The 21,211-nt window shown below is 39.3% G+C and overlaps 3 protein-coding genes across 3 annotated transcripts; all 3 read right to left on the bottom strand.

Moving 5' to 3' along the window:
- Positions 1 to 4,742: 4,742 nt before the first annotated feature.
- On the bottom strand, positions 4,743 to 9,523 carry LOC104967023 (protein phosphatase 1 regulatory subunit 15A). Its single transcript, XM_010796390.1, has 3 exons — positions 9,106 to 9,523; positions 6,562 to 7,823; positions 4,743 to 5,683 (listed from the first exon to the last, which is right to left on the bottom strand). Exons 1-3 carry the CDS (start codon positions 9,305 to 9,307, stop codon positions 5,474 to 5,476), a joined length of 1,674 nt encoding a protein of 557 aa, XP_010794692.1. The 5' UTR covers positions 9,308 to 9,523; the 3' UTR covers positions 4,743 to 5,473.
- Positions 9,524 to 10,245: 722 nt separating this feature from the next.
- On the bottom strand, positions 10,246 to 13,438 carry rps13 (ribosomal protein S13). Its single transcript, XM_010796391.1, has 6 exons — positions 13,365 to 13,438; positions 12,788 to 12,836; positions 12,623 to 12,701; positions 11,424 to 11,593; positions 10,875 to 10,975; positions 10,246 to 10,321 (listed from the first exon to the last, which is right to left on the bottom strand). The coding sequence occupies exons 1-6, from the start codon at positions 13,385 to 13,387 to the stop codon at positions 10,288 to 10,290; spliced, it is 456 nt and encodes a 151-aa protein (XP_010794693.1). The 5' UTR covers positions 13,388 to 13,438; the 3' UTR covers positions 10,246 to 10,287.
- A 1,953-nt stretch (positions 13,439 to 15,391) lies between these two features.
- Positions 15,392 to 18,879, bottom strand: LOC104967025 (phosphatidylinositol 4-phosphate 3-kinase C2 domain-containing subunit alpha-like). Its single transcript, XM_010796392.1, has 2 exons — positions 18,643 to 18,879; positions 15,392 to 17,377 (listed from the first exon to the last, which is right to left on the bottom strand). The coding sequence occupies exons 1-2, from the start codon at positions 18,862 to 18,864 to the stop codon at positions 17,195 to 17,197; spliced, it is 405 nt and encodes a 134-aa protein (XP_010794694.1). The 5' UTR covers positions 18,865 to 18,879; the 3' UTR covers positions 15,392 to 17,194.
- Between the last annotated feature and the right edge of the window lie 2,332 nt (positions 18,880 to 21,211).

The following is a 21,211-nucleotide window of genomic DNA, read 5'->3' as shown; positions in this document are numbered from 1 at the left end:
TCAACTCAGTATTTACATTCTTATATTCAAAGAAAAACAGTAATATATTTTAAAACTACAAGTCCCTGTCTATCAGCGCTGCACCATTATGTTGTAAATATAACCTATCTACCAATTGGATCAAATATAAAATTCAGCCGAATGAATGTTGATACTGCAAGGAGACGTAGCCTATAGTGTGAAGAGAAATTGAAGATGTTGTTTAATTGCTGATATATTTATGATCCATGTCCCATATTCAGTTTCGGTGGCAGTTCTTCCAGTTTGTCTAGAAGTCTTCTCATCAGGGCTCTATAAATAAAGAACTACGGCAGATGTGTAATATTTAATGCAGCCGAACCGTGTATTACAATGCCGTTATGTGATAACTTTCAAAGAGAAAAGCAAGCACACTCGGATTAAAGTATTATTTTCTTTAAAACATTTTTTTTTCCGGATTTCATATCGCATAAACACCATATCCCAACATACATTGCGGCTAAACCATCCAATCACCAAGCTTCAACCATAGCTGAGGATCTTGGGTAATCAGTTCAGTGTGTGTATCTGTTTCCGGTTATTTTATTTTGAAATACAGTTCCTGACAGACGGCAAAAAAGCCTGAGAACGAATAAATTAAAAAAAGGATAATTGTGTGTTATTGTTGAGTAAATAACAGTGTGTTNGTGCAAATGGTCTTTTCAGATTAACTTGTATTATATTATTTGATTATCACTGCAGATTCATTTATATATATAAAAATAAGACTCATATTAGTAAAGTATATATATATATAAATGAATCTGCAGTGATAATCAAATAATATAATACAAGTTAATCTGAAAAGACCATTTGCACCTTGTTGTGCTTTTACTTTTAGAATTTGGAATATATTTTTGATGCTTTTACTAAAGAATGACTTTGAATTCAGGATTTTCACTCAAACAAATAGTGTGTTTCTGATTCTCTTCTACACTGTAGTTCTACTTTTACTTGTTTAAAAGACGTTATTTCGACCCTGCTTCAGTGCTTCTAATCAAAGGTGTTTTTGAACATGCTAGGCATTTATTTTTCTACATATTAACTGCTTAGGTAAGTGACACTTTTTATCTGAACTTTAACTGCATTACAATACTGACAGTAATACAATTTCATTTGCTTTTTGACCTTATGTGTGTGTGTGTGTGTGTGTGTGTGTGTGTGTGTGTGTGTGTGTGTGTGTGTGTGTGTGTGTGTGTGTGTGTGTGTGTGTGTGTGTGTGTGTGTGTGTGTCACGCACCACAGAAGAGAGGTGTGTCCTCCAGTGGTTGAAACAGGACATGACCGAGCAGTCTGGCTCGTCTGCCAGCTTCTAAGTCATAATGAGTGGTATCGGAGACCATAGTGGTATTCAGACTGACAGTGTTTACTGTTTAAATGGTTGTTTTTATTTATTCTCTTAAAGTGAGTCATTCCCTTTATTAGCTGAGGGCTTCTGGAGGCCCTTGAACGCCCCTCAAGAGACCTTAAAGTCCACTCTGTTAATCACTGAGCCACAGCAGGTGGTCTAAGTGAAAGCATTACTCCCCTGTGGGTCCTAAATGTTACATGCATTTGATGTAATTTGATGTAATTCGTATAGAAACCAAACATTATATTTCTTTGTTTTTTTTTGTCTTTTTTTAATTCTCCGTCAAAGCGTCTTTGAGTTTCCTGAAAAGCGCTGTATAAGTCCCATGTATTATTATTATTATAAATTATTAGTAACAAAGATGTTTTTGTTGTTGCCAGATTTAGCACATATCCCAATTGACAGACACTCAAAACATTACGAAGTCTCTATCACACTCACTGACCTATAAAACACATCTATTTGCAGTGTACCTCATTATTTATATTATAATACACAGTATTTTTATTCCACTGTACAGTATTACGTTTTTATCCAATCTTGCTCTATTTTACATGTATGTCATTTAATTGTTGCTGCATTTTACTTGCACCAATGTTTCCATTTCATCATTATCTTGCACTATTCTTTATTTCTTTATTTTCATTGTGTTCACGTTGCATTGTTGGAGGAGTCTTGCATGGTGGCCGACCCGTGCAAACACGCATGTTTCGTCAAGTTGGTGAATGTTTTCTCTACGCTATGCACGTGTTGGTGAAGATGTTTCCTCATTTGCACGTGTTGTGGCACATTTGTGTTTTTATATTTGCATCGTTTTTGAAGGTGCAGCATGTTTCTCTGCTATTGTAGCACGTTCGCACGGGTTGGCCACCATAGGCTTGACTCTTGACATCACCAAGAATAGGCTGTAGCTATTGTGCTTATGATTAAAAAGCTATTGAATCTTTGGACACTTAATAACATCTTCATCAAAAAATAAGAACATATATCAGTAAAACTGAGAAATGAATGGAACAGCTTCATTTAATACGAAGACCAGCTGTAGATTTTTGAGTGTCAGGTTGTTCTTTCTGGTATTATATATAAATAAAGTGTTTTTGCACGATAAACAGGAAGCATAGCTTTGTTACATTTCATGCAGACGGTGTGTGACTTGCTGTCAGACACAATAGCTGCGGCTGGATTGCATCATCAGCTAATTGTGACCCAGGAGAGACCCTTCTCTGGCAGGCGAGAGAGAGGGGCAACCGCAGTGTGTGTGTGTGTGTGTGTGTGTGTGTGTGTGTGTGTGTGTGTGTGTGTGTGTGTGTGTGTGTGTGTGTGTGTGTGTGTGTGTGTGTGTGTGTGTGTGGATGAAACCCACTGCCTCTGCTGATTCTCCCGCTGCTGCAATCACCTGCAATACTTTCAACGCCTCGCCACTCCTGCCGGTTGCCTGGAGACGGGGTCGCTAGGCCACAGAGCTAATGATACCGGGAGAGAGGATGAAGAGGAGGAGGAGGAGGAGGAAGATGGAGACAAAGATACAAAGAGAGGAGAGGGTTCAAAGAGGAGAAAGGGATGGGGAAGTGGCAGCAACAAGGGAGGAGAAAGTGGTGTAATATCCCTGTGAGTGGGAGTCATATGCTCAGTGACTTCTGATGGATGTTGCTGTAGTGCCTTTGAGCAACACGACAAGCAGCTAACTCTTAATAAAATCAGCATGTGTTTTTGAAACAGCAAAGAAAAACAGTTTGGTGTTCAGCTCACAGCTAATGTCAAAAGGTCAGCGTTTGAAAGCTTGAGGAACAAAGACGCAGAAAATGTACACTCAGGGTTTGATACAAAAAAATATTCAATTCCCACTGGCTTACAGACCTGGAAAAAGCTTGTAAAATAAGCCCCAAAAACACAGACATTGACTAAAGAAATGATCCCTGGAAGTATAATCTTACACCAACATCACACATATATGTAAATCCTTAACTGAAGCGTGTTCCTTTAGTTGGAATCAGGAGGGAAATCACTGGAACAAATCGATGTATCCTGATGAATACAAAAAATGTCTGTGCATGCGATATTTCTCTTGAATCATTATAGCTGTTCTTGTATCTTCAGTCTGGACTTTGGGCTGATTGCTCTGCTGAATGTCTGGTGAAATGCCCTTGGATGTTGGCGCTATTCCCAGTTTAATTAAAAAGGGATTTTAATTGATTGAAAACAGTTCCTTGAAAATGGTTTCCTCATTTCATACCAGAGCAGCCGTCCTCCGTTTAAATGCTCCACTGAAACAGGTTTCATGATGATATCAAAACATAACCAAACTCTTTCCACATTAAAAAACGAATATCTGTTTTTTGAACCACTAACCTCAGTGAACCTTTGTTTGTCTTTTTGCAAGAGCAGCAGGAGATCAATTACATGCACAACACGAGGGGGGCAGAAGACCCACCGCTGGGCCGACAGAGCAACAGTGTCAGCAATTGCTCACCTTTACACCATGCTTTGTGTTTGTGTGTGTGTGTGTGTGTGTGTGTGTGTGTGTGTGTGTGTGTGTGTGTGTGTGTTGCTAATTGATTTCATCCCTGTGGAAAGTCATTTCATCATACTTGTGTTTTTTAACCCTTATCTTACGACAGCGTTACAGCAGTTAGTCTGCACGGAGACACAAAGCCCTCAGGGAAATTATAAGCTTGTGTGTGTGTGTGTGTGTGTGTGTGTGTGTGTGTGTGTGTGTGTGTGTGTGTGTGTGTGTGTGTGTGTGAGAGAGAGAGGAATATCATTGATGAGCATACTCTTTATAGACATCCAGGATACATGTTACTGATGATTTAAAGGCATCAATGACTATATTTTTATGTTTTGAGAGTCATAGCAATGTTCAACCAATGCCACGCCCCATTTGTAATGCCCATACCTAAAAAGGTCTTTAATATACATCAAACAACCAGAAAAGGGAACAGTAACCCGAGTCTCACCACAGGTGGATGTCCCACACAGGTGTTTCAGGTGCACTGCAAACCTCCCGCTGAGTGAACTCTCTGAGTGTTGTGTGAACTGGTTTGCTTGACCTCGGTGAGGCTCAAAGTGCTGACTTCACGTGCTACTTTGTTATCACATCTCTTAATCAGAACGTGCTGCGTTTCCACAGAATGTGTCCTTAAAATAGTGCTGTCACAGCTGGTACGTGCGCTACTGCACACATTTCCTCATTCAAAAAAAAAAACCCATTGAGGAATTTGACCCAGTGTGTTATTGACATGACCTCTGGGACCTTACTGGTTACTCAAAGCAGGAAGTAGCAGATGGGAAAGTAGTCCTTCTGTCTGTGTTGTTTCGAATAGAAAATTAATCTCTTCTCTGTTTTAAAACATTTCAAAACGGAAGACAATGATACAGTGTAACACATTTTATTGGTTTGTCAAAGCACCCACTGACAGATTTACCACAGATGATTTGTGTGACATATTTCGGAGCGCATGATGTTACCATGAGAAGCTGAGTCACATGGGACAAAGTGTTTGTATCTTTCAAGTAAATATAACAATAAACATAGAAATCTCCACTCAGTGCTATTGACCATCAAACAGGAAAACACAAAACCAAACTTAATTATCAAAAACGTCAAATTAAATATTCGAACAATAAGACAAGAATCGTACCAGAACTTCATATTTCAACATCATGCTTAAAAAAAACACTTTGTACTGTAAAACTCTGCTCTCTTACGATACCATCACCTACTTTAAGCGTCTAGATTCACCACTGTACTTGTTTTAAACATACAAAAACACAAACGGATAAAAGCAACTGTAAAAAATGAACAACAAGCTCCATAGGGCATAAATAGGTTACATTACTAGGTCAGTATATAAGGCATACAAAAACAACATTCCACACGTAAATGCTGAGCTTAATAAGAGAAAGTGTTAGTCAGTGCAACAGTCACAAAATGTAAAAAACCTTCTGAGGTAAAAGGTTGTTCAACTCGACACCGAACATTGAAGTTGGCCTCACATCAAGTTTTTCTAATTGGCCTAAAATCAAAATCACTGTTGCATTGCAACCAATCACAAGTTCTCATCCGAAAAGGAAATAAAACATTCAGTGTTCGGGACTTTATTTTTATTTCAAGGCACCGTCCCGATACGCCCGCAGCTTCTCTCTGTGTTCCTGGGAGAAGCAGTGTCCGATGGCCTGCTCGGTTTCCTGGACCCTCCTCCTGAAGCGGTCCCGGTCTCGCACCATTTCCTCCCAGTGTCCTTTGCGAGACGCCTGGCGAGCAAACGGCCAGGTGCGCATGACGTGGACTTGGACCAGAGGAGAAAACCGCACCTGAAATCCAGAAGAAATGAAGATAAATATTGAATTAAGTCTGGTACATTTATTATGTTTCTTTAGGGATTGTAACGTGCTACTGATGAAGAGAAGGGGTATCCACACCTCAGATAAATGTCACTCAGTAGGTGTTTTATAAACTCAGATCTTAGTTCGAAATAGGTCAATTTGAAAATACCCCTTAAATTACTCCACGTACTTTCCCCGCACTGACTGACTGACTGTTTACAGAGGCGTGTGATCAGTCAGAGTGTGACTCGTTTCTCTGCCTCAGGCTCTATTTCCCGGCTCTGATGAAACAGAGTGTTCAATGTCAAAGTATTAAAAATAAACTTAACAACTTAACACTGAGTCCAATAACTCTCTGCTGACTCGCTGGAGTCACATGACTGGCTTAGTCATGACTACCAGCAGCGTTGCTAACCAACAACAAACAACAGCTCATTCTAACACAGTGATCCCGGGCAGGGTTAACCCTTATCTCACCACAAGAGGTTGCAAAAGTCAGCACTCCTTGGATAAAGATGTACTCATTTTAAATAACAGATCACATGCTCCTCTGTATCTAATTCAGCCAATCAACTGGGAGGAGATAATAGTGCTGTCCATCTAAAGGCAAAGGGAATTTCTAAGTAAAACTGCCAAAAAACTATTTTTGACACTGGGTTTGTTTCTTCCCATTAAAGCTTTTCAGACTACGATGGAATAAAGTGGAATAGTTACATCTGTTTAACCTTGTCTTGTATCTAAGGCGATTTCAATACTCTGTTTAGACATAGTACACTAGTTTTACATCAAATACTGCAGGGGTTTTATTTATTACTTCATCTAATCCAGGCTGGCAGTTTATATTTAAATTGTTATTAGATATTAACCTTTTTCTGGGTGCTGCTGGTCGTGCTTTCCTCCTCCTCCGGCGGTGACTGAGGGGTTTGTCCGGGTTTCTTCCAGGGCACCACGGTCTTGTCTGGATGGGAGTGATGCTGTATCTTCCTCTCCGTTAGTGAGGGCTTGCTGGCTCTGGTTTTTGTAGGCGTTTTTTCACATTTATTTTTCTTTGTTGATTGATTTTTTGTGTGGTGGTGAACATCGAGGGGATGTGTATCTTCAAACTGCGGTGTTGTCGGGGAGCTCTGGAGGCAGGCCTGGAAGTTTAGAGGGTGGTACGGGTCGTCCTTTTGGCAAAGAGCTTTCCACAGCTGATCTTCTTCGTCGTCCTCTGAAGGAGGGGAGCTGCTCTCTTTCTCCTCAGTGTCTGTATCGGACCTGGAGGGGGGAGCAGGAGGGGAGGCCTGTGGTTTGGAGACTGCGCTGGTTGGAGGTGATTTGCTGCTGAGTGTGGACGCAGTGAAGCACATGGGGTTGTAGGGGTCATTGGGACTGCTGAAGAACTCCAAGAGTCTTTCGTTCTCCTCATCGATGCTGGGACTGGAACTGTCCGAGCTGGCCCAGCTGCTCCAACTGCTCTCGCTGTCAGAGCGGCTGACCCAGATGGCCTTGCTCACTGACACGTGGTCAGCTTCACTGTCCGTCGCTTTGCCTTTACTTCTGCCCATAGTTGTGTTGGTTGAGATGCTCGCAGAGAAAAAGAAGGGGTTGTAAGGATCACTAGATTTTGACAGAGACTCCCAAAGCGCTTTACTTTCCTCACTGTCAAATTCCACTACGTTCTGGTCTTCCTCGCTACTCCAGTGAAAAGTTCTCTCCTCTTCCGAAGTGTCCCGTTTGTGGACTTTCTCGCTACTTTTGTGGCAGCCGTCGTTGGAGCTGTCGCTGCTCGATACGAAGATCTTCCAGTCGCTGGGGAAGCCCATCGTCCAGCTGGATTGGTGTCCCAGGAAGATGCCCTCTTCTTTGCCCGTCACAAAATCGTCCACTAGTCCGCAGCACAGGTCGTCGGCGCGCAGGGTGGACAGGAGGGCCTCGGCAGTGGATTTCCCGGCAAAGGAGTCGCCCACGTCAGCGCAGAAGTTGGAGAGCGGATTTGAACCTCCAACCATCACTCCGTTGTCTCCGTCAAACAGCGAGGAGAACAGGAAGGACTCCGTGGGGTTTGCGGCCGTGGTCATGTGCTGGATGTGTTGACCCGTCTCGTCTGTGATTCTAACGTGAACCTCAAACCTGAACATCTGGAAAACTGGAAAGAGAAAAACAGATTTAAATTTAAAAGATTGTAGAATTTGCATTCAGTTAAATTATGATCTCCTTAATGTTCATTACACTCACTCTAAAAACCCATGCTTCTGTGCTTTGCATTTTTTTCAAAGGGTCATTTGATTAAACCAAAAAATAAATTGTTTCTAAAAATCCACTTAGGAAAGGTCATCTGTCTTTAATTGTAGCAGGCATTTTAGAGTGAATGTTAATGCATGTTTAATCTAACATTATACTTGCTTTTGAACTGTTCATTCTGACAAAAGAACAGTCACTAACAATTTAAAACATAACAATTACACTTTATAAAACTCACTATGTAGCACCACATGGAATTTAGAGGGAAAATGATAGCATGGTAAGGATAATAAAGTACAATCACTAAACTCGAACTATATTAATAAGCTACAGTTTTTTGTATAAGCTCTTAATCACGAAACAGTTTTACAAAGTGCTTAAACCAGGAACGTTTTGAGAAAAACATGGGAAGTAAAAACATTGGACGACTATTACTTCAAAGGCTTTATTGTCATATGCACAGTAGCTATTCAATCTTTATTTCAGACTCAAGGTCCATATCATATACAAAAAGACAAGACACACATCAATAAATAAGTGTATGTATGGCAATGAAAGCCCCAGGCTCCTTTAACAATGCACAAATAAATATATACGAGACATATATATTTAAAAAAACAAAATAAGTTTTAACGTGCAAGAACAGAGTGAAAATAAAATTTAAAAAAAGTGCAATATTAGGTTGCAAGACCAATTTAATGGAACATGTCCAATAAAATACAATAAGCAAAATCTTGCAGAGTATATTGCAAGTGACCAAGTAAGTACAAAACATGTAAAATAGAATAAGATAAAGAAGAACAGAATGTCAAATTCATTATTGTACAGTGTAATAAATACTGTTTAATGTAGTAATAAATAAATACTTTATTCTCAACGGCTAAAATAGCTGTAGGTAAGAAAATTAGGATATTAACACGAAAATAGATAACTAGGCAAAACGCACACTTCCTGTAACCTTATAAGGCATTATTTAGGGTTATTATTATTAATTGTACTAATGATTAAGCGACGTCACATCTTTAACGGTACAAATATAGACTCAACGGTTTCTGGACTTTTTAAATGTACGTAAACAAGTCCCAACGGTTAACGTTCAAAACTACACTGTAATTGGAGTAATTAAAACGAATACAAAACTACACCCAGACTCAAAATGAACGTATTTTGTTATACTCTTTTCGTACCTGAAATGAAGGTGTAGTATATGACCTGAACCAGAAGTCGAAGCTGTTCCCAGAGCACGGTGAGCATTTGTTTAGTCCAGGGCAGAAGCGCCCTCCCCCCGCAGCCGAACCTCTCCATCGCTGTCCTTTCAGAACCCTTCTCGGAACCAACCGTCGTAGCCATTTTGACTTCTCCTTGTATCATGACGGTTGATGTTGACATAAAATCCTCACGTATTTTGGTACTCCTCGTCAAAAACCAAGAGATTTCGCGTAGTTGTCAGTGACAGGTATGCGTCGATATGCTGTCGCTTCATCTTCCGGCAAATATGTGCCATTTTCTTTGGTTTCCTTCGTCAAATACTCTCAGGTATTTTCTCCATGTTTTGTGTTGTCTTCGTTGTTGTAGTAGAGTTGAATGTCTACGGATTGCAACACCACTCAGTTATATATTCAACGTGACGTCAGGCGCAGTTGTGATTGGTCACCACGGCTCTCACTCCCCAAACCAACCGCACCTCACGTAACAAAGGTCCTCCCAAGCGTTACGTAAATTGACGCATGGAAATTACCCGTAGATTCCACCGTGATCAGGAAACGTCTTTATGCATGTTATCAGTCTTCTGGGAAAACACTTTTTATAGTAAGTATGGTCTGAAAGTGAAAACTTGATGTGAAATAGGAGTGTTTTCAAAAAACACACGTGTGCAGTAAAAATATCCTGTGAGGAGGATTTCGATTTTTGTTTAACTTTCCCCATAAGAAAATGTCTGCAAACAATTTTTTTTTTTTTACTTTTGTCATTACATAGTAGTAACAAAACGGTTTCTCTGCATTTGACCCATCCTAGTGTTAGGAGCAGTGACTGGGTTAGGGTTTGTTAATTTACTAACAAATCTAATATCCATCTGTATCTCAGTTTATAGCACATATCCCTTCAATAGTGTTTTATTTGTCAGACAGTTTACAGCCATTTTGAGATGTTTATATTGCATTGTTTATACTCTTTCCCCCCTCTCCCCTCATGTGCAATACTTTGTTTTACATGCTGCGACGAAAAAAAAAAAAACAGTCAAGAGTATTTTATATACTCAGTAAAATCATAGATTGAAAATGTATTCAAACAAGTTCTGTGAAACAGTAACCAACAAAAGACAGGCGCAATTTCCAATTTAACTCTTTATTATCCAAAATGTGTAGCGTTTATGCCACCAGAGCAGAAGCTGTTGAGGACTCGCTGTAAACAGAAAGAAAACATACCATTAGAGGGAGCACTTCTCAAAATGGCTATCAGTTTATTTTTAACATGCATCTCATGAAGGGATAAAAGGTACTACTGGTCTAAATAGTGACAAACATCTGGTCATGTGTACGTTTCTACCCTTTTTTATTATTATAAACAATGCCACTCCAGATAGTGAAGTATATATGAACCTAAAACACTTAATCTACAAAATGGCCGGTAATCCATTGCTTAATACATTATTGAACATCGTAGAAAACACAAATAAAATATCTAATCTGATTGTGTGAAGGGGACTGGCAGTAGTGGCACATGTAGCCAGTACTGTTAATTTACCTCCATTTATTTTCTAGCACAAAAGAAATATCATTACTCTAAAAAGAGAAGAGCAGGACAATGATTTGTGCATCTTATCATGTTTAAACAGACCATGTGGACCATTTTGTAACAAGTCTAAGACATTATTGAGTTTACCATGTCATAACAAATATTTAATTGACTTTTCAAATCAAAAAGGAAAGCTTCCCAAAGCAGAAGCAATACATACTACTTCCAGTTGGGGGCCAGTACTCTCTTGGTCTTGTAGTAACGGGCCAGCCTGTGGATCCTGCTCTCTGTGAGAATCAGGCGGAACTTGGCATCCTTGTCCTGCAAGAAGAATAACAAAATGAGTGTGAAGTGCAACAAACATTTAAATGTACATACACCCAACTCGAGCTATAGAGCTGCCTATAGCAAGAGCACATTCACTGATGATGCAGGTTTCTTTGAGTCTTATTCGTTAAGCACTATATGTTAAAGCCTAGTGCCGAGTGAATTGAATCACAATGTCAATTACATTTGAATACAGTCAGAACAGCCTGCTTATGCAAGTTGTGCAAAACATTGAGGCAGGTGTAGATTACAGATCAGAATATATTACAAGTTATTTTGTGGCCTGCTCACTCAGGGCGTCACTTGTATGCTAGAGATGTACATCCAAAGCACTTAGACGATGTTATATAGAGTGATAAAACACTTTAAGCCTCAAGGTAACAGCAGCAAAGTCCAACAAATGCCACTGTAAAACCTGTCCTGGGCCTAGTTCTTGTTATACCTTTCTGTTCCTCTCCAGATGCTTCCTGATGGCCACAGCCTTCTTGATAAGGTGATAGAGATCCTCGGGCAGATCAGGGGCCAGACCTTTGGTCTTCAGGATCCTCAGAATCTTGTTTCCGGTGACGAAACGCACCTGGGCCACACCATGGGAATCCCTCAGAATAACACCTGGACAAGGTAAGAAACACGCTTTAAACTTAGACACCACCGTTTGCTTAATGTTTTGTCAGGCTTCTGAGAACAGATGGAATCACACAATTAGGCAAAAGCTAAACTTGGGAGGATCATCTGATTTCTCCATCTGAACTTAGACTACTTGTAAATATTTTTAAATTAAAAGCAAAAGGGAATGCCAACGTGTGTTGTGAAAAGAATTACAGATTATAACAATAAAGTGTAGCTGGTGCCTTGCTAAAATCAAATCAAACCTAAACAGATTAAAGTCCTGAGCAAGGTGAGATATCATATTTTCAGTTCAAAAAGTGAGAAGTTCTTCAAAACAAATAACTGTAATGTAAAGCGGTACTTATATATGTATAGAGGGGACTGGCAGTAGTGGCACAAGTAGCCACTACTGTTAATTTACCTCTATTTTCTCTAGCACAACAGAAATATCACTACTCTCAAAAAAGAGAGAGCAGGACAATGATTTGTGCATCTTTACATTCATATAAAGAACAGGAGTATCACAATGTAATGGGATGTCCCGCAAGTCAGATGGTGATAAAAGTCTCGTAAAAATATATATGTCATGTCTCGATTTGGGCAGATAGTTGCCCAACTTTCTCTGTACCCTTGATAAGTGATAATGTAAAGTTATACAGTAAAGGTGCATCTTGGTCCTCTAAAGATATATTAATTGCACAGCACACAGTAAAAAACACATGTTATCATTAGCTTTGTCAAATCTAATTGATTTTGACTATTGGGTGAAACTCACAAAATGTGCCCGGACAGGGGTTACACCATGGCCCGATTTCCCCAAATAAAAACGTGCTGACATTTTAAATAAAGGATTCTAATTGTTACACCCATGTGTACTGTTTCACGAGTGAGGATAACTGCAGCTTGCAGACCAAGTAACGTTAAAGTTGCCGGTCGGAAACTCGATCAAGCAATATGTGTTCATGTCTAGCAACAGCATTTACAACAATATATAAATACATTTTCTAGAAGTCGAGTCTGATAGAAACTTACCAATCTGAGAGGGGGTTAGGCCCTTTTTGGCCAGCTTGAAGATCTGATCTTTGACATCATCAGATGTGAGTTTCAGCCACTGCGATAAATAATTAAATGATTTATAAATTGATCAAATCGGCTCAGAAACATTAAGATCCTCCAATATAATTTCTGTATACTTACAGTGGGCACACTGCGCCTGTAAGGCAGAGCAGACTGGGACAAGCCCTTTCTGTAGGAGAGAAGGACAAGCGACTAGTTAGACATGAAAGCAAACATTACAGGCATGAATAAAAGCGTTAAAGGACAACAACTCTAGTTTCTATGTGCACCTGGGGAGCTATTGAAGGGTGAGGGCTGTGCTAACGTTAGCTTTAAACTCGTGTCGGAGATAACTAGTCTAAATCTGGACGTCAAGTGCTTTTAATACAAGGGTTTAATTTCATTCTTCAATTACATGAGGAAAATGTGCATTTGTGCTGTTAATGCGACTTATCTTACTGTCTAACTAAAGGCTAAAACAGCAACATCGTTGTTAGCTGGCTTTGCTGTTAGCTAATGCTAACATGCTAACAGCTAGCCGGAGAAGGATGTCGATGTGAGCGTGCGAAAATGTTAGTTATTTCCTCGTCTCAAAGCTGGATTAAAGAGCTCAATTTGCTCCTCGTACATCCATAACACGTTTACAAACTCTATCGTGCCGTAAAAATCGATCTGTAGACACAATATTCTCACTTTATATGATAAAAAGAGAGCTCACCCGGGAGCGTGCATGCGACCCATGATGGCGGTTGAGGAAGAGAGGCCGCACACGCGACAGAAGACGGTATTTTGCACTAGCGCCGGATGTGACGCAATGACGCAGACAAAAGCTTTCTTGACGCATTCAAGAGTTAGAAATTGTTATTAACTACAAATACACAATAATAGCATAGAAATACATTGAAATACCGCAAGTAAAATAACAGGTAACTAATGTTTTGAAGGCAAATGTACAAAATAACAATATTGGCTTCTAAATGTAGTGGAGTACACGTGGAAATGTTACCGAAGTGTAGTACTAAAGTAAATCATCCTACAAAACATTCCACCACTGACTACAAGGTCATGTTATTATAGGCATAGCCTAAGCATCAACGAAAAAGATACATTTCAAAACAAAATCAGAACATCTTAAAACGTTTTATCTTCTCAGCCAAATGGCACATTCATAAAAGGAAAGTTAATTACAGTAAACCTTTATTTTAAGTTTGTATTAATGCCCAAGATGCAATGCAAGATAACACACAAACTAGTCAGCACACTAAAAACTCAAAATCCTTAACCCTTTAACTACCAGACCAAGAAAAACGCTATGAAAAAAGTATTAGTTTGCATTTTTTTACCAAATGGGACATAAATAACCACAAAGTATTTTTTTTTTTTGACTGAACACACAGTTTTGTTTTTATGAGCCTCTACCAACTGGTCGAGCTGGCCTTTTATGGTAAAAGTGCATTTTCAACAATCATCATACAGTACAGTATGCATCAAACTCAAATAAAACACAAACTCAAATATGGAAAATGAGCAATATATACAACCAGATATATTCATAAAACATAATAAATTATAATTGTAAAAAACTAATGTTAAGTGTTTTTCATAGCAAAAAAAATACTTGCTCATCTTACTGTATATGCTGAATTGGCCTAACAGGGAACCACTGGCCTAACAGCAAATGTCCATATCCTGTGTTGGCCTAACTTGCTCCTCTGTGCAACTTTGGGCTGAATGCCATGCATGAAAGGTGCTTTATAAATTATTATCACTCTTTCACTCTGAGACTCATAAGGCAGTACTAGATTTAGTAATATTACCATGAATCTAGCTATTTATTTACCATGCTTTATTGGAAAACATCTCTGAAAAACTCATATTGCTAGTTTACCATAAAAGGCCAATTCGACCAATTGGTTGAGCATATTTAAAAATTAAAAATACACCCTTGTAAAAACTTTTTTTGTGCACCAAGTTATCTAATTAGGTTCAGTCAGTGCTCTGACACTAACATATGTCAAAAATGATATGGTTACCTTACAAAAGTTGACCAAAAAGGGTGATTTCTTCAGGAGTGATTTTTAGAATGCCAACTTTCTCAGGCTTTCTGTTCGAACCACAGTGACATCTAGAGGTTGTTTTGTGCATAACATGTCAACCAAACGGTAGAGCTGGCTGAATCAGATGGAGTTACACTTTATTTATTTTTTTCCAACAAGATATCAAGACACAAAATGTGCTCTACCAAATGGTGTCGCTGGCTGTTAAAGGGTTAAAGACTCTTAATATATGTGTAAATATTATGTAAATGTCTGATTTTATTTGTTATGATGTAATGTATGTATCCCCAATCTCTGGGTGTATAATGTTTCTTTGTTAATGTGCTGTTGAGCAAATGAAAACAACTCAAACTTATTTTCAAAAATAAACTAAGACATTGAATGTTGATCAAACTGCTCATTTTATATTGTCATGAAGTCATGCTGATTTTGAAAAAAAAAAAAATTGTTACACATTTCAATGTAGATCAATTTGTATTTGCTCTGGTTGGATGCCATCAAATAGGCCCCTGTATTCAATAAATGTCCCTCCCCAAAATGTGAAGATGTAAATAATTCAGGTTACAGTAAATCCTGTTTAATCTTTGTAACAATTTGATTCTACAGTCAAAATAATAATAATGAGACACTGGAAAACATGGCTAGATACATCAATATTGTGCAGAACTTTATAACACAAACAAACAAGGAGTCGCATGACATTTATTCCAAAAACATTTAATTTGCTTCAGGAAAGAGGGATTACAGTACACACTGATCCATTCGGGTTACAGGTCACCAATTAATAATAAATAACTGGCCATGTTAATACAAACTCTGCTTGCTTTCTTTGTACAGTCACTAAAAGAGTGGATCAAGTCACTAATATCATAGTGTGAGTGATGCTCTTAGATCATAGTTGTCTTGAATATCTCATTATTTCAGATACATTTCATTTCATTATTAAACATTAATAACAACTTTAGATTTATAGTTAGCGAGAGGAAGCAGCTAATTCTCAGAAACTTGTTCCCTTTTTGTAAAGATGTTTTAAGTCAAAGTTGCCTTTTCAGCAATGATCTGAGAAAGGTTTGCTCGAAATGTCCTCAAAATTCAGAGTGTTCTTTAACTTAAATGTCCTATAAACGTGGATCTGGACTTCACTGGCAGTTATAAACAAGTTACCCAGTTACTTTTAATGGCGTCATTACACCACAGTGTGGTATTGCAGCCTCAGACTGCCTCCTGTCCAGACTCCAGTTTGAACTCAGTCCCTAAATTGCTTTTTGAAAAATCTGAATTATGGTTTCGAACCACCTGAAGGAAACACAGAACTGACTTTTGATCAGCGTCATCAAGCAACCATTGTCTCTTCATCCAGAGCGTGATCCAAAGCTTATGAAACAAATTCCCCTTTTGGTGTGCTGTGTGAAAATAGTCAAGTAAGAACACGAGAGAAAGACCTGGTAGTGTGCGTTTAGTGGAAGCCCACTCTTACAAAAACCTTCAGACCTGCTCTGGCAGAACTACTGCTATAACTTTTAATAAGGACACATTTCATTGTAATTAAAATATATTTAGCAATAAGGCCAAGTTGAGCATTAAAAAGGGATTGTGAGCACAAACGAAGGCACCCTGTTCCTCCTCGGAGAGTGGTTTGATTCGCCGTCCTTCTCGTTACTCTTGGCACTTTCGTGGGGAATCATAAGGTCACTGTTGATTTCCTGGAATCTGATGTGTTGGACTACTCTACCCAGAAGTGTCTGCTGCAAAGCAGGAAAACCTGACGCCTCCTATTTGTCTATGTAGAAAATTAACAAGGAAAATGTAAAAATGAGCCCCCTTTCTATTCCTTAAAAAATAAACATGTCAATCTATATATACTCTTCTGAAAGTAAGCCATTTTGGTCCTCTAATATCAAAATGTACAAAACATTACAGCTCTTTGTTATAGCTTAGGAAAAAGAGAGACACAATAAGTGAAGATTGTTTGTCACAGAAACAATCTTGTTTAGTTAAAGATGGGAAGAGAGGAGAGCAGGCTCCACTTTGAGGGTTTGTGAAACGGTCGCCTTCTTAGGGTGCGTCGGGTGGAGTCTGCATTCATGTCATATGGGAATAACCACTACAGGAACATCATCATTATCATAAGCAATAACTTGGTGGGAGCCACCTTGATGACATTCTTTAGAACCAGGTTGTGACTGATCAGTATGTACACAGTGATGCATGGTTTTAAGCAACAAGCGCGCTGTAGCCTGCCATGATGTATTAACAAACAGTCCATTTGGTTTGTTAGGTTTAAAACAAATATCACTGCTTATACCTTAAATCTGATTATGTCAGAAAAATAGTATGTCCATCCACCAAGTAGTATTTTCATGAACCATTAAATACAGTGACTAGTATTTTCAGGTAAGGCTGCATCTGCCACCGTTCCCATATGAAGTGAATGCAGTAGTTTTTTCTCCTGCAGACACAGAGTCGTTCCCCGCTCCGGCGCAGGCAGGTTTCAGAAGTACGGGACGGCCGTGAGTTTGTACCACTTGACCGTCTCCTTGCTGAGGTCAAAGTCTTTGAGTCTGAGCGTGATGCCGCCCAGGAAGTAGTTCTCTCGCAACGACTCGGCACTCAGCACGCTCAGCTGGAGCTCCCGCAGACCCAGGCTCTCCTTGCTGTAGCCGCTGTACACCAACTGTGGAGGAAGAGGAGGGGGAAGTGAGTACAGTGTCCTGATAGACATGGAGTTCTTATTTGGGTTCACGTTGGTTAAACCGTACACCCCAGCACTGCATCAGCCAAACAGCTCGCTGCACCTGCACTGCGAGGGGGACCCAAGTTCCCATCAGCAAAAACACGTGGGTTTGCTATCCTGGCTCCAAAATGGTGGAATGAGCTCCCCATTGAAATCAGGACAGCAGATAGCTTACACATGTTCCGGGGCAGACTGAAAACTCATCTCTTTCGACTCCACTTCGAGCGATAGAATTATTAACAAAGCACTTATATACTAATAAAGGACTGGCTTATCTAAAGCCAGTTGAGTAGCACTTGAAATGTTTGGCTCTATGAAACCTGATATACTTATATGATTCTGTTTTCTTCAAGTTTGTATCTCTTTGGTCAAATGCACTTATTGTAAGTGGCTTTGGATAAAAGCAACAGCTAAATGCAATGTTATGTAACGTTGGCAATTCAGACCAGCAGGATGGAATAATATCTAATGAAGCTCAGTGTAAGTTCAACCAGGAAGACCATCTTTACTCTTAATTTACTATTCCCACCTAACTAACTACTCTCTCTCCTCTCAATAAGTGATCGGGGCGTCACTCTCCAGCTTAACCAATCACTTCGCTCTATTCCCAAGAGCCTATCATAGCGCTCTGCCAAACATTTTAAGTCTGCTCTCCCCCCTCTGACAGCTGGGGGGAGAGCATTACAATTCATTAATTTTTTTAAGAAGTGTCAGGTAAATAAGATTCCCTCTTCCTGCTCCTTTCCACCATGCTCTATAAAAAAAAAAAATCTGTATACAGTAAGTGTACATGTTTTGTTTTAAAATAACTGCCATGAGTGGAATACACAAATAATACATTCATTAATGGGAAAATAAATGATTTTTTTTATTTTTAAAAATATGTTGTAGTTGAACTTGTAGTTTTAAATTATGTTTTTAAGTTTCTAAGAACTAGTGTTTGGAAGTTAAATAAAAAAATTGCGTCTTAACACATCAAGATAGTGTTATAATTTACCTTCACCCTGTATTCATTTTTATAGAATAAAGCTCAAACGTTTTATAATGTAACTCAATGGATCCTCCGATAACAGAATCTACTTATCAAAAGAAAGATCTCCCTGCATTATGCTTACATTTATAAAAACAAAACCATGGTTCTTGAGTTTAGGAATATAACATCAAGTATAAAAATGCAGGCAAAGTGTATTTGAGTATTTCCGAACCATCTCATTGAAAGTAGGGTTCCTGGTTTTCCTCGAGATCTTTGTCTTGCGTTTGGAGGTCTTGTGTGGATCTGGAAGCAGGTAGGTTTTCACATAAGGGTTGGGATCTGTTCCATCCTCAGAAACCTGAAGGCAAGTAGAGAGATTAATATAAGGACAACAGGTAGATAAACCAAAAACAAACAAACAAGATAACTGCCTGTCAAAGCAGTTTTTGAGCATCTGTATTTGTTAGAGCCAGTTTTGTGTTTTTATAAGAAAGGCCACCTAATTGTGACGTCTGTAGTCAACACACTTTAAAAGACTACAATTCCCACGGCGCCTCCTCTAGAGTGACACTGATGGGCAACCTGTCAGAAAGACGCCGTCGAGGAACAGTCTTTAACCGTCCAATTGTCCTTTAAGTTATATAAGCCTTATCAATAAAGAAAGAATACTCACAGCTCACCTATCATGCTATTTTTAGGCAATAGCATAGGTCTCAGATATATAAAAAAATATAAAAAACATGTCTATGAAGTGTTTTGCTCAAAATACCAAACAGATCACCCATTCTAGCCATGCCTCATATCCCTCTATTTCACTTCCTGTTTCAAAAGTGCTGATTTGGGGTAAGACTACTTTATCACTTAAACTGAAGGGAAGAAAAAATTTAGAAGGTGAAAGGGATTGTCACCAGCGCCAGCGTGGGGTAGTTTCTTCAACCGGCGGTTCTCTTTTCGACCTCGAGTTGTTGATACACGTGTTGGACAACTCCTTCTGAGTTGTCTCCAGAGTGTCCCATGTGTCATAAGTGTGTTATGATTTATTTGGGTCGCCCTGTTACAATACATCTCAGTTCCTTCATGTAGACAAATGGAGACTAGAGATCAACTGGACCACATGTGAAGAAAAGGTTAGCGGTGCCTACTCCTTGTTACTCCCAAATCACGATGTGGGTTTCTGGTACATTATTTGGAAGTGAAAACTGAGTGGAAACAAAGTTCAAGTATGAGTGACATGTTATCTGTTCCACTTAATTTCCAGTGGATAATACGTTTTAGGTGAAGGAGTACCACAGAAGTATGTAGTGGTACACAGGGAGACACCTTCTCTTAGCCTTTCAAGTCGTTGTTTCTAAGAGAGAGAAAAACAGGACTGGTAAAGATATTTTTGGACAGACTTTTACTCGACTAGTCTAAAACGGTTGAAATACATACAAGTATTGCGACAAAACCGATAAATATTGGTAATCGGTTAGTGGTTGGTTCATTGGGGGGGGGGGGGGGAAATAGTGGACTTAGACGGAGGTCTCGTGGTAACCTAAGAAAGATTGGTTTAGGAGATCGTCCCCGCCACCCTCCCCGAGGAACAAAGTAGTATTATCATTGTCTTCTCTTAGTCGTGAAACCTTTGTCGCGACTTTGTCTCCCCCAATACCCATTTACGACGTTAACTAAGACAAACCAAAACCTCGGTTTGTGAAGCTCTGTACAAAACATGATATATACTCTGGACATTATATAACTCACTTTTTGTCATATTAACCCTGGAAATTATGATAAACCATCAGTAAATAACCCATTACTCCTGAAAGTGGAGCTGTTTCTTATACAAACAATTGGAAAAAATTAACAAAACAACATTATAAAAGGACTCAACACTCTAAACACGTCTACGGCGGAGACTCAGGTGGAGACCAGCCACCTTCCTCTTCATTCGAGGAGCTAGAGGATGTCCTTGTCGTTGGAGTAAGTAGTACCAGACGTGTTAGTCTCAGACCCTATTTATCTGTAATAAATTATGACAGTACCGAAGGAGGATAAAAAGAAAGTTCGGTGATCTGGAACTTGTCTGAAAAGATTTGTACCAAAGGAAAGGAACATTAATGCCATGTCAATACTTCTCTAACGAACCGGAGGCTACCAAACCTACTATCAATAACGCTACACCAAACGACTTTTATTTTATTGTTTGATACATGTGTACGTTGGTTTCATTGTCTCGGAAATGTTATAAGTTTTGTGTTCTACGTTTTGAGTTTTATTTATTGTTTGTGTAATTTCCCCTGGATAGTACAGTTTTACGTGAAGACTACAGACAAATATGTATTTGTACACAGGGGCCAACACAGCCCCTTAAGTGCGGTTCGCAGCTTTTTATTTTGGGAGAGAGAAAAGGAGCATAGGATTTAGAGATTTGCCCGATGTTGCCTCGACTAGGCGTAAACTGGCACGGCTATACTACATTATAGAACTTTACAATCCGACCTGAAAGTGGGTGCCGGGAATAGTCTTTGTTACGGGCTGACAAACGTGCATTATACCAGCCACAATGTAATCGTAGCGATTGTGAGTCTCGATTGGACTATGACCGTTCTGCGTACACACACTTTCTTTCGTCCTTTTTTTTCCCTTGATGGAACACCAATAATGGCCGTCCTCTCCTTCGGGAAACGTAGCAGGATGACAAAGTCTTTATTAGGAACAATTTAGGTACTATAACCGCAAAGTAGTACCGTCATATAAATCCTGGTCATCGACGGGCCCAAGGGCGTACTCGAGTCGGGGGAGGAAAAAAAAACAATAGT

The sequence above is a fragment of the Notothenia coriiceps genome, unplaced genomic scaffold (assembly GCF_000735185.1).
Source record: "Notothenia coriiceps isolate Sejong01 unplaced genomic scaffold, NC01 NC01_scaffold00037250, whole genome shotgun sequence".
NCBI lineage: Eukaryota > Metazoa > Chordata > Actinopteri > Perciformes > Nototheniidae > Notothenia > Notothenia coriiceps.
Note: the sequence above shows the minus strand (reverse complement) of the source record. Positions and strands in the feature narration are given on the sequence as shown.